The sequence below is a fragment of the Pieris napi genome, chromosome 11, assembly GCF_905475465.1.
Source record: "Pieris napi chromosome 11, ilPieNapi1.2, whole genome shotgun sequence".
NCBI lineage: Eukaryota > Metazoa > Arthropoda > Insecta > Lepidoptera > Pieridae > Pieris > Pieris napi.
Window position 1 is genome coordinate 3178197 of NC_062244.1, and position 12716 is coordinate 3190912.

Sequence of the window (12716 nt, forward strand, 5' to 3'; positions counted from 1 at the left end):
TAATTTACTATTGACTTTGACTACTGTCTACTACAGAGTACAGACTGCACTAATTTAATTCGTAAACAAAGCGATAAAAAAAACGCAAATAAATCCGCGAACCGCCAAGCTTTGCTGATTCGGTAAAATTGATATAGATAAAGATTAAAGTGTTTATAGTACGTTAATTGCTTTCAATACTTCATATTATTTTGAGTTATTAAATTACTATAATTAGTGTGTTGTGAAAAAACAATCAATAGAATGGGCAACATACACACCGTAGGTCCTAATGAGGCGCTGATTGTTTCAGGTAAGTCCACATTTAACTACGTTCATTTTCCTCATACAGATTTACGTCTCAAGATTATATTTTAGGATATTGTGATTACTAATGTATTTATATATTAAATATGCGCAGCGATTCCTTATAGAATTCTGTTTTATTCATATCTATAGAGCTATATTTCACTCGGAGTCGATTTTATTTGATTTATGGGTGTATTGCTTATAATAAAAAACTAAAGTTATTATTGCAAATATAGTTTTTAATTGCAATTACTTACATAACTCTAATATGTGCCTTAGATGAGTCACTATTACTCTGATTAGAGACAATTGTGTCAAATTAGTATTGTGCTCATTGATGTAATACTCAAAAATATCCATTCAATGCCGCCTTTTTACTATCCCAAACTAAGGAAGGCAATATTAAACAAGTAGAAGTTTGTAGAAAGTAATACAATTCAGATATTAGTAAACTAACATTGTATGGTGAACAAAATCGGCATGGCTCAAAAATATTTGCTAGGTACCTATTGAGTCATCAAGAGACTGCAGTTAACATCAGCGGTTATAATCAGATACTCACAAATCATAGCTACAATGTATATTTTCCTTATGTTAGAAAACCTGTATGAAATAAATAATACTAAATAAACTAACTACATCTAAAAGTATTACATATATGAAACAACAAGATCAATTAATATCAATAAAAGTAAATTTAAATTAATTAATCAATAATTTGTTATTAGGACAAATTGCACTTAAAAATATTTTTGAATTAATATATTGATTTATAGCCCCCAAGTTGATTTAATTAAATCCGCTGCCTTTTCACCAATCATAATAGCTGGTGCATTTGTGTGTGCTGCTATAGTTAATGGTATGATACTGCTGTCTACTACTCGCAAGTTTCTTATACCATGGACTCTTAGCTCCGGGTCGACAACTGCAGTTGGATCAGTATTTGGCCCCATTTTACAAGTTGCAATCTGATGATGAAGTGTTGATGTAACAGTCCGAACTGCACACTCCCAGTACTTATCAGAATCAAAGTCATATTGGATACAATTTGGATATTTTTTTTTATACAACTTTGCGCCATATTTCTTGAAAGGTGGTGTGTCAATAAGCTTTATGATATATCTAATAGCAGCTATAGAAGTTGCAACATCTTTCCTGTCAGTTAAGTAGTTCCCATATAGTTTTGGTTGTTGAAATGGATTTTTCGATGCTAGTCGTAGGGAACCTTTGGACTTAGGATGCAGTAACATAAAAAACACAGTGAAGCTTTCAAATTGCTCAATAGGTTTGTAAATATCATTATAGAGCCAGTCGGCTATATGTATCCCTTTTGCTACAATATTACCCTGATCTGAAGCAAGTGATGCACAGGATCCTATAAGCTCTATATCAGGTACATCGCCTATCTCTTCCGATATGTTAGTCTTAATATATCCCAAAGTCTCAACGCCAGCCAAGGAAGACAATGGTCCGTCGCCAAACTGTGCATATTGTACAATGTTCTGAATGGTAGCAATTTTTTTTTCAACTAATGTTAGTTGGGTACCATTAAGTAGAAATGTCAAACCGGGAAAAGAAATATGGTCGTACAATGTTTCTCCTACTTTTAAATTTTGAATGACGTTAATACCAAAGGTGTTAAGATGGTCAGCCGGTCCAATACCAGAGAGCATAAGCAGATGTGGTGATTCTATTGGCCCAGCCGATAGTACAACTTCTTTGGCAGCGTAAATAGTGAATTTACGGCCCTGCGTCTGAAATTCTACGCCGTAAGCTGTCTTCGTCTGTGGATTTATTAAAATTTTTGTTACTCTGCTTTTTGTTAATACGTGAAGATTTTTTCTTTTCTTTTTATTATGAAGGAAAGCTTTAGCGCTACTCATTCGTATGCCTCTATTCATAGTAGCTTGAATATAGCTAAATCCGAATCCATCAGGACTGTTATAATCTACCCTACGGTGACCAAAAAGCTGTGCTGCGTCCAAAAAGGCTTTAGATAGTTTCGATCTGGAAAGCAAATAGCCTATTAAGAAAAACAAACATACTAAATAAGACAAAATATTCGGATGTAAATCACATAGTAAAAAAACTACAGCTGGGTAAAGCTTCAAGAGTAAATTATTACCTAAAAGGTATATCCTCCACATTTAGTTCACCATCTTTTCCGTGCCAAGGAGAATCCTTTAAACCTCGCAAATTTGCACGTTCTGATTTCATATAGTAAGGTAAAACCTCCTTATATGACCTGAAAAAAATCAAGAGCTTTTTTAAATTTATTAATAATTCTTTGTACACAAGAAAACATAAGTCAGTAATAATGTAAAGGCTGAGTACACCGGGTTTCGCGTTTATAAGCGACCTGTTCGATCCTGCAACCCGTGCTAAAAGCGTAACCGTAAAAAACCGTATACGTACACTCATAAAAATATTACAAATATAAACCTATAATAATAATCACAGGGGTATCCAGAAGAATAAGGGATAGACAACATTTGTTTTTATTTATTGAATCACTCTAAATTTAATTAAACGTGCAATTAATTTACTCATAAATCAATATATGTACATATTAAATTGTATATTCAACCTCTAAATTATTACATTCGCAAGGTTATGTCCAGTTTTAGGCTTGCAATTATGACATTGATCTCGGAAATGTATGATGTATAATATATACATTGAATTATCTATAACTTATTTCCATTTAGCATTTTGTATTTCATGATGTATTTAATGGTCGTATAATTAGGAAAATACTGACCATCCATAGTTTCCTTTTGCCGCTATTCTGTCCCAGTCAACTGGCATTCCTCGGGTATAAATCATGTAGTTAACAACACTACTGCCACCAACAGCCTTACCCCTCGGCCAAAAACATCTTCCATTTGTCATACCTAAAAATAAAAATAACGTCTCAGAAAAATTTGTGTTTAAAAACTCGAACAGCTCTCATGTACTGCGCAAATCTAAGAGCTTCGACAGAAATATTTTATGCAGACGAAAGACTTAAAGTAAAATTCAGAGTCGAAAGTAACCCTGCAAATTAATACTCTTAAGATAACAAATATTTATCGGACTCCTGGTACAAAGCTATCTTTGTAGCTACTACTGAATACTGATACAGGGACCCCTACATCCTAGCCTATCAGACACGCAATCAGGCCGATATGTGGCCGAGTGGCTAAGCAGCAGGGTAGTGTCGAAAACTCCCCTTCCTAAAAAGGGACATTGTTAACTTAAAGGGTCTCCCGTCGGGCCCGGGCGACAACTACTTATAATATTTATCGGAGAGTCGGGGCGCGCTGCCCAGCGCAACCCGCGTTACCTATCGTGCTATTTTTGTGCTACTACTGATTATCTCAATGTCTAAGAATGTTAAACAGTATAATTTATTTTAGTTTTTTTTACTACAAAAATTTTGACATGCTAATCTGTTATATGTGCTTATTCCAACGGTTATTTAAATTAAATGAATGTCATTTAAGACTTTGTAATAAACATTTATATTTAAAACTAAAAACAACTCCTTCACTACAAATATGTAGGTATATAGTTCAACCATACCCATACATACTCCAGGTTGAGGCTCCATTAGGTAATGCCATATATAATCTGTCTGTTGTAAAACAGGCGCCAGTATTGGAACGCCCGCTATTATTGGCTCTCCCTCACCAGCCTCTAAAAGTAACACAGATGCTTTTTTTTCTTCACTAAGTCTCGCAGCTAAAACACTTCCAGCTGCACCAGCGCCAACTACGATGAAGTCGTACACTTTTAACGGTCCTTTAAATCCTGAAAGAGATTACCTTTTCCGATATCACACTTATATGGATGATGTTACATTGTCTTTATTTGATAATAGACGTGGTTTGTTGGATATAAACGCGTTTATATCGTTAATCCAGTTTGCTTATAAATTTTTCACAATTAACTGTTATTATTTCTATCTAACTTTTTAGTATGAAAAATTCACTAACCTTTTGGAAGTTCATATTGGTCTGCAAAAGCAGCAAAAATGTTTGGCTGTGACCGGTTCAGATGATACATGGGTGTAGTAAGCATTGCTTCTATGACTTTGCTTTTGATATTATCAGTATTTTGTGCCTTATAAAACATATCTCCATAATTATCACTCGCCTCGGGAACGGCATACTCGTCGGTTATTGTCACGTAGTCGTCGTAACTCGATGAAGTATCCAAAATAGCCAAAAGCGCTAAAATATATATTTTCATGATTTCTAAATACGTCAACGCCTGGCAAAGCACAGTTTGTGAATCACATAAAACTGTATGATGTCGTTGTACTTTATTATATAATTTTAACCGGTTTTAAGGCTGTCCTGTTAAGCTTAAGGCTTTGAACTTGGAATCTATGCGGCCATGACGCCAATCATACATTATTTCCGTATGATATTACGCAAATGCATTGGTTGTACATTTTTCTTATAGTTACTTTATTTAGCGTTTGATGCTTTTAATATTTATTGTTTACCCCAATTATGTAAAACCTTATTATTCTGATTTATTTTTTGTAAGAAGCGCATATAGCGTAAAATGCAGTTTATTGCACTTTCTTGTTTTTTGCTCGTTAGTGCAAAAAATGATAAATTTAAGTGTCTGCCACCCCAATTAAGGATCGGGACTTAATGATGACTTCGGTTGTCTTTGGTGATTCCAAATTAATAAGTATTTTTTTACAGGAATAAGTAAAAATTCTTAAAATAAAATGAGGAGTGAATTTTTACTGAAGCAAAATTGTGATTTTTATAAAAAGATTTAGTCTACTATCGACACTGCGCATGATTAATCATCAGGCGTTTAAATATTTTCTAATCTCTAAAGTCAGAAGAGAGGAGAATGTTTGTTTGATTGTTTAGATCACAACTTTATTTAAAGTAAAGTTTCTTAAAAAATACATAGCAAACAATCCAATTTTTTGGCGATTGGGAAGTTGTTTTCAAACCATATAAGAGACAACAATACTCTTGCTTCATAATTAAGTTTGTGTCATAAGCGTTTATTAAAATAATACTCCATTATAGTTACGAAATGTTTTTAATTATGGATACTTAATGAGGAATGAAATAAATTGTTAAATATTCCAACTTTTTCTTATCATATCGGCAGCCTTTAAACCAATCATCATTCCTGGGCCATTTGTGTGAGCAGAAGTAGTCCTTGGTATAACGCTTGTATCAACTACCCGTAGTTTTTTTATTCCACGTACTCTCAACTCCGGGTCAAGAACAGCCATCGGGTCACTGTCGGGACCCATGCGACATGTTGATATTTGATGATGCAAAGTAGCAGTGACAGTACGCACCGCACATTCCCAATACTCATCAGTATCAAACGTGAATTGGTGACATGTTTTGAAGTGACCGGGATACAACTTTGCACCATATCTTTGAAATGGTGGTGTTTGTACAAGCTTTTGTATGTGCCGTATCGATGCGACAAAAGTTGCTACGTCTTTTTTATCTGTTAAATAGTTTCCATACATTCTTGGATTACTATAAGGATTAGAATCTTTTAGTTCTATACGACCTACAGATTTTGGGTGAAGTAACATTGGTATTGCGCTCCAAGTGTCAGTGCCATCGATTGGGCCGAATGCGTCATTTATTAGACTTTCTGATAGCCTCATTCCGTGCCGTATAGCTCGGCTTCCCCCCTTTCCACCGTCAGATAAAAATGATCCCCCTATGCTAATTAATTCTACATCGGGTACCGTTGGGTCTGGGTCATCAGATAGAGGTGTCTTAATATAACCAATTGCTTCTACTCCACCAGGCGATGAAAACACATTGTCTCCATTCTTTAGCCAATCTAATATATGGGCAATATCTGTAGCCTTGTTTTCTATGAAAGAGAGATTGGTTTGGTTTAATGTAAATATTAGTGCAGGAAAGCAAATGTGGTCATAAAGTACTTTACCCACGGGGAGATCTTGTACAACTGGGATTCCCAGAGATGTAAGGTGATCTTTGGGCCCTATACCGGATAGCATAAGAAGTTGAGGTGATGCTATTGGTCCAGCAGATAATATTACTTCTTTTCGTGCACGAACAGTGTGTAGAAGTTTGTTACGTACATATTCAATACCGTAAGCAGTATTGGTTTCCGTGTTAATAAGAATTTTAGTAGCTCTGGTTTCAGGTAAAATGTGCAAGTTCCGTCTATTCTTATGGGTGTGAAGAAATACTTTAGCTGCACTCTGTCGATGTCCTCTACTTATTGTGGCTTGTACAAGTCCGAAACCGAATTTATCAGGCGCATTATAATCTACTGTTGGATGTCCTAGTACGACTCCTGCGTCTAAGAAGGCTTCCCCTAATTTTGTTCTGTAATAAAATATTTAATATTAAACATATATTATATATACTAACTGACCCGGCAAACGTTGTTTTGCCACGTATATAATTTCTAGGAAACATTTTTTTAGTTCAATAAAGAACTATCTATTATAAAAAATAGGGATTGATCGTAGAAGGGTGAAAATTAGGGGTTGTATGTATTTTTGTATGCTGTATCATAAAAAATAACAACAAAAAAATTGTTTAAAAAATAATATTTTGGGGTTGACAGTTGGACACCCCTTATCACTTAAGGTTTTAAAAGATAAATAGTAGCCGATTCTCAGACTTATTGCATATGCATAAATTTTTTTATAAGAATCGGTCGAGCCGTTTCAGAGGAGTATGGGAACGAACATTGTGACACGAGAATTTTATATATTAGATCAGTTTTTATATTATATAGGATTCGAACGCATCACCCGTTCGCGTCCCGGCTGTGCACCATTGCATTTACTTTCGATGGCCCCTATTTATAAAAGCTTATGAGTCTCATGACATCGTTTTAACTGAAGTTTAACTTATCTGTCTCTTTTTTTCAATATGTAAACACAATTTAACATAAAGAGACGAAAGTACTTAAAATAAGAGTGCAATTAGACTGATCTGTAAAAGTGGCTCGTACGGTGAATGTACACATCGAGAGAAACCGAAGAAAAGATTAATATAAAAAATCCAGCTTAGAACTTCAAATCGGTAGCCCGATATACTGCGGTAGGCATGGATCATTTGGCTCTCCCTTTAGATAAAGAGAAGTATCGTCGCTGGATTAATTAAGTAATATAGATATCTATTATTATATGAATTTAAATTTAAAGAAACTTACTTATAGGGAACAAATTCAACAGGTAGGTCCCCGTCTCTGCCTCTGTGGGGAAGTTTTTCTAGACCATTTAAATAAGATTTTTCCAGTTCGATATAGTATTTTAATACATCGTTGTAAGACCTAGAAATACAAGATTAAGAATTTATTATAAGGCAACTTGTATAGAATCCGACCGACTGTAAAAATCGATAGAATAAATATTAATGTGCCTACTCCACCCCCCTACACCCCCACTACAGCTGTAACCTTTTGTCACATAACACTTGTTTGGTTTCATTTGAATAAACCCATGCAACTTCTTCAATACATAGTCCCCTCATGGGCTGTGTGTAATGTGGTATGCTTGATTGTGAGGAAGTTGCATGGATCTGGTTAGCGCTACGCCTTCTTTAGTTCTCATGTTATTTTCACACATGTATTCTATAACATATTTTGATACGTATCAGATTGTCCTTTGTTTGGAAGGGGCTGTCAAGTATTACGTAAGCAGATTTACTTCAATTTATCCCCTCGTTCCTCATATCAGCAAAAGTAAGCAAAGCTCTCAAAAATAAACGTATTAATTTGTAGGAATCCTCGAAAATTTATTACGTTTTCAAGCATAGACGATGTATGGGCAATATGTGTAAAAAAGTAAATAATTACTGTTGACCTTCTTCCCCCTAGTGTGCGTTACGTAATACTTGAACGGCCACAAAGCAAAAATAAAATAATATAAACATATGCGATAGCCCGTAAACTCGTTTAGGGCGAATCAAGTTCATTGCTCTTCAGCAAAAATGTTTTTAAATTCAAGTCAAGCCTTAAATTTTGACACAAACTATTTTCAAGGTTACATCAAATATGGTACAAGAGATAATAATCATTGGTTATGAAACCGAAACGTGTTAAGAATAAGTTAACAAGTGTTTTTTTTATAAATATTAGATCTACATATTAATAATATTGTATATAAGTCATTGTTTTTAGGTTACTTAGATGTACTTATAATTTCTCTTTTCTCACTAAAGTATAAGATATAAGAATTCCACGTAATCCTTTGTAAAATTGATAATTATGAGATATCTTTGATAGATTTTCTATCATGACATCTGATTTCAAGTTCACTCAAACTACTGGTTCGAATCGGAAAATTCCTTTTGTGTTGGATAGTATATACATACTTACAATTACAACGAATTGTCGCAAGGCTTACCCTATTATGTTAGGATTATATAAAAATATTACCAGCCATAGTTTCCATCAGCTGCGATTCTATCCCATTCTTGCGGCCGACCACGGGTATAAATCATATAATTGATAACCGATGTGCCACCAACTGCTTTACCACGGGGCCAGTAACATCTCTCATTATTCATACCTGTAGGTACATAACTTTATTACCAGATATTGAGAAAAGTATGTGTATTGGTAAATATATATGTTAACGTAAAATTGTAAACACCGTTAGATTGTAATCTATCTCGCGAGATTATAAACTGTCGAAAGATTGTGAACCTCAGCTTACTGCTTACAATTAAACGTATTATGTATTTTATTATTCGGTAGATTGTACTACACTAACTTAGTTATCATTCAAACTTCTTTGGTCAATTACAGATAAATTTTACTTTCCAACAATTTCATATAACTACCGAATAATAATACGTTAAATTGTAAGCAGTTCGTTGAGGTCCACAATCTTTCGACAGTTTATAATCTCGCGAGATAGATTACAATCTAACGGTGTTTACAATTTTACGGTGACATATATACAATTAATAGATGTCATGTTAGAAAATCTGATGACGTGATCAAATAGGGTGACGTGAGACAAAGTTAGTGTTTTCAATAGGATTAATTAAATGAAAACGTCCCTATCATTATTTTAATGAATAAGTGTTTTTATCTAGAAACGAAATGATGTTATTTTTTTTATAATTTCCAAATTTTATAAATAACTGAGTGTTGTAATATTTCTTCTGTATAAGAAAGTTAATTATTTAATGTTTAATAGATATTTAAATTGATTGAAATCGCCCTTTGATATACCTATTACAGTCAAATATATTTTAACTGTTTATTTTTTTTATTGCTAAACAGCTTCGTATATATAGCAAATAACATTTTAACATGATAAGTTCTTAAATAGGAAATATAAGTTAATTGCAGTTAGAAACCGAGCAAGGAGCTTTTCAAAGCACCAGAATGAGTTCGCTGAATGATAAAGAAGATCACAGCATTTGCTTGATAAATTATGATTATTATGTAAGTACTCGGTGCGTAAATTTTAAAAGCTCTTTTACTGTATATAATGTTAGTAGTGTAAGTATAAATACCTATATTTCTATTTACCCATACAAACGCCCGTCTGCGGTTCCATGTAATAATCCCAAGAATAATCAGTAGACTGGAAGTATGGGGCTAGAACTGGTATATCTGTGACGAGCTGTTCCGTTCTTCCAACCTCCAGTAGTAGAACAGTTGTGTTTCTGTTCTTTGATAGTCGGTTTGCAAGAGCGCAGCCAGCTGAACCAGCACCAATGATGATGAAGTCATACTCGGAGTACGGTTCTGTCAAACCTGAAATAAATGCACATCAAATGATCATGGAAGTTGAATCAAAAAAAATAATATTTTTTTACAGCTACACAAAATTTCAAGACGGATAGACAAGACATAATGGAACTTTATGTTTATTTGTGTGTCTGTCTGTGGCATAGTAGATATATGATGTCGCCCACTACAGTACGCTCAGAAAATGACAGATTTTATATAAATGTAGGTAGTCTAACAGATATTGAATTAAATTAACTGACTTAAATACGAATGTCCCTCGAAGAACCTTTAACTTGCTAATTTATACACTAAACAAAACAATATATGTGCTTGATATGAAATTACAATGGGTTTTGAACCAACATAGACCTCGACTTATTTTCATTTAACAAACACAAAAGGATTAATAAAAATTATAGAATTTCAATTTTTTTTTATTTTACTTTTTTACACATGTCACATAAATTGTTACAATAACTTCAACGCTTTTTTAAATTCAATGTATATATACAACAATTAACTCATCTGTAGAGTTGTACCTTTAGTAAAAATAATGGCATGTTACAATGTGCAATATAATTTTAAATTCCCTAACTTTTTAATTGTTGACGGTTTTTTATTTTAATATCAGAAGAATACTAACTATGTTGGCTTTCAGTAGATAGGACTTACCTCCGGGTAATGAATAGGAATCCCGTAGGAAATGGAAAAAGTCTTTATTATGTGGTCCATAAAATGATGCAGCCACTTCCACAATCATGTTTGTCGTTGGATGATTAAATTCCGACCGAAAGAGCCTTCCGCTCCTTGAGCTTTTCTCATCTTGGACGGAATCGTAAAATTCTTCTGTTTCAACTGTCGCTTCATCTTCGCTCGCCGACGTTCCAATAAATAAAATGAATATAATCACGATGTTTATTTGCATTTTAAAAATAGAATACTTTAGACTTAAAGGTATCTGCCGAAATGTCGCTACTCGGTGACGTTCGCGGGGTGTATGAATTCAATTTCAAAGGTAACTCGCTTAACATGAGACAGTATTAAGATCATGTAGATGACGACTTGTATTTAAAGGATGTGTGGGAAATAAAAAGAAAATTGTCTGTTTTAATTCTACGAAGTGCTTACAAAAGTTTTAAGGCCTATTAAAATTTGTTTACATCTCATACCTTACCTAATCATGTTCAGTCATAAATGTGAAAAGCTAAATATTTTTTTCATGATAATAGATTTATAGCAAATAGGAATACATATTATTAGCTGTTGTCTTTTATAGTAATTATTGTAAAGCATAGACATAGACATAACATTTATTACTGACGAAAACACACACACACATAACCACACATAATAACAATAATCAAAGAAAAAAAAATATAATGAGAGAGAATTTTTTTTCCCATTTCCCTTTCGGTTCGTTTTAAGTATGTAACGCGTGTGTGCTGTGGTTGTAATTGGCCCTGGCTCAGCATTATGCTGAGGAGCAGACTGTTCCACAGCGCTGGTCATTCTGCCAGAGATCACAGCAGCTAGTTTGCGCTTCAGTCGCAAAAAAATAAAAATAATATAATAATACTATTACTTAATAGAAATAAATAATAATAATAATAGTAGAAGTTAGTAGTGTAAGTAATGAAGTCTTGTGTAAAAGTGTATAGTAAATAAAATTAAATTAAAAGTTAAAAATAAGAATAATTGTTAAGAAGTAGATAAACAAATATTTTTGGGCGGATTAAAAACTAGATTTCGTGGGATTTTTGTTGAGTAAGTAGATGTACTTTATAAATGCGACTAAAATTGGATTTTAATTTTAAAGAGTAACGGATTAACGATACTTCTTATAGTTCTTTAAGGGATATCTAGATTGATGTGATTTTACTTTAGTGTAAATAAAAATTCATAATAAATCGTCACTAACGGTACACAGTATAAAAAGATCAAAACATTAATGTATGTAAATTGTCGTGTGTCATTGACCGCTGCATTACAGTTCGCTGACCAGATATGCGTAAAGCTATATGTACTATAATTTCGCTTTTATCTTCTTGAAAACCTGTTCGTAGGCGAAGTCTTACTATAATTATCATTATCCTGTTATTTGACTTAACGTTCCTACAAAATCCGCATCAAATTTATCTCTTCTGTGGAAAGTCTCGTGAAATGATGGGCAGGTCACAAGAAGTGCGTGTGGTATAGATACGTTTTCGTAAGTAATGGTAAGATTTAGAGGCGTGTATTAGCGCTAAGTAATGGCATAAATCACTCTTGATCTTCTTGAATTTACTCAGCCTTGATCTTACACTAAAACTAATAATGGGGGATGATAGAGATCAAACGATTAGCATACTCGTATTATTAAAACTATGCTCCTGTGTTCAACTTACGTCTATAATAACATAATCTCAAGTGTTTTATGACAGTTAGACCAGTGCCGATAATTTTTGAAACCAAAAAAAATTACAGTAGGATGAAACCCATTAGAAAAGCAGGGGAATATGATCAAAATGAAAGGAAAAATAAATTACGGTCAATCTGAGGTCGGGTAGGGGAAAAAACACCCTAATTTTCAATCGAAAATTCTGACGTCAAAATTTCAGCTTTTTTCAAAAAGTTGGTGTGCTTTCAGTTCGTTGAAATCTCTACTTTCCTATGGTAAAAAAATATATATATATTACCATAGTAAATCTTCTCAGAAAATGCAAAACATC

The 12716-nt window shown here is 33.5% G+C and overlaps 3 protein-coding genes across 3 annotated transcripts in view; 1 reads left to right on the forward strand and 2 right to left on the reverse strand.

Annotated features, from left to right (window-relative positions):
- The first annotated feature begins 100 nt into the window (after window positions 1-100).
- Window positions 101-12716, forward strand: part of LOC125053519 (flotillin-2) — a 177631-nt gene continuing 165015 nt past the window's right edge. The window contains exon 1 of the mRNA XM_047654890.1: window positions 101-292. Within this exon, the coding sequence (XP_047510846.1) occupies window positions 244-292 (49 nt within the window). The 5' untranslated portion in view covers window positions 101-243. The remainder of the gene's footprint in view (window positions 293-12716) is intronic.
- On the reverse strand, window positions 507-4590 carry LOC125053511 (glucose dehydrogenase [FAD, quinone]-like). The gene is made up of 5 exons (XM_047654879.1): window positions 4266-4590; window positions 3853-4080; window positions 3050-3182; window positions 2414-2533; window positions 507-2295 (listed from the first exon to the last, which is right to left on the reverse strand). Exons 1-5 carry the CDS (start codon window positions 4519-4521, stop codon window positions 1059-1061), a joined length of 1974 nt encoding a protein of 657 aa, XP_047510835.1. The 5' UTR covers window positions 4522-4590; the 3' UTR covers window positions 507-1058.
- On the reverse strand, window positions 5328-11053 carry LOC125053510 (glucose dehydrogenase [FAD, quinone]-like). Its single transcript, XM_047654878.1, has 5 exons — window positions 10681-11053; window positions 9805-10032; window positions 8698-8830; window positions 7471-7590; window positions 5328-6632 (listed from the first exon to the last, which is right to left on the reverse strand). Exons 1-5 carry the CDS (start codon window positions 10931-10933, stop codon window positions 5381-5383), a joined length of 1986 nt encoding a protein of 661 aa, XP_047510834.1. The 5' UTR covers window positions 10934-11053; the 3' UTR covers window positions 5328-5380.

Coding starts and splice junctions, on each gene's coding strand:
- LOC125053510 (XM_047654878.1), bottom strand. CDS start 10,933: ATGCAAATAAACATCGTGATTATATTCATTTTATTTATTGGAACGTCG. Junction 10,033..10,680: donor TTCCTATTCATTACCCGGAG/GTAAGTCCTATC, acceptor CATTTATTTCAG/GTTTGACAGAACCGTACTCC. Junction 6,633..7,470: donor GTTGAATTTGTTCCCTATAA/GTAAGTTTCTTT, acceptor ATTTTATTACAG/AACAAAATTAGGGGAAGCCT.
- LOC125053511 (XM_047654879.1), bottom strand. CDS start 4,521: ATGAAAATATATATTTTAGCGCTTTTGGCTATTTTGGATACTTCATCG. Junction 3,183..3,852: donor TCAACCTGGAGTATGTATGG/GTATGGTTGAAC, acceptor TTTTATTTTTAG/GTATGACAAATGGAAGATGT. Junction 2,534..3,049: donor GCAAAAGGAAACTATGGATG/GTCAGTATTTTC, acceptor GATTTTTTTCAG/GTCATATAAGGAGGTTTTAC.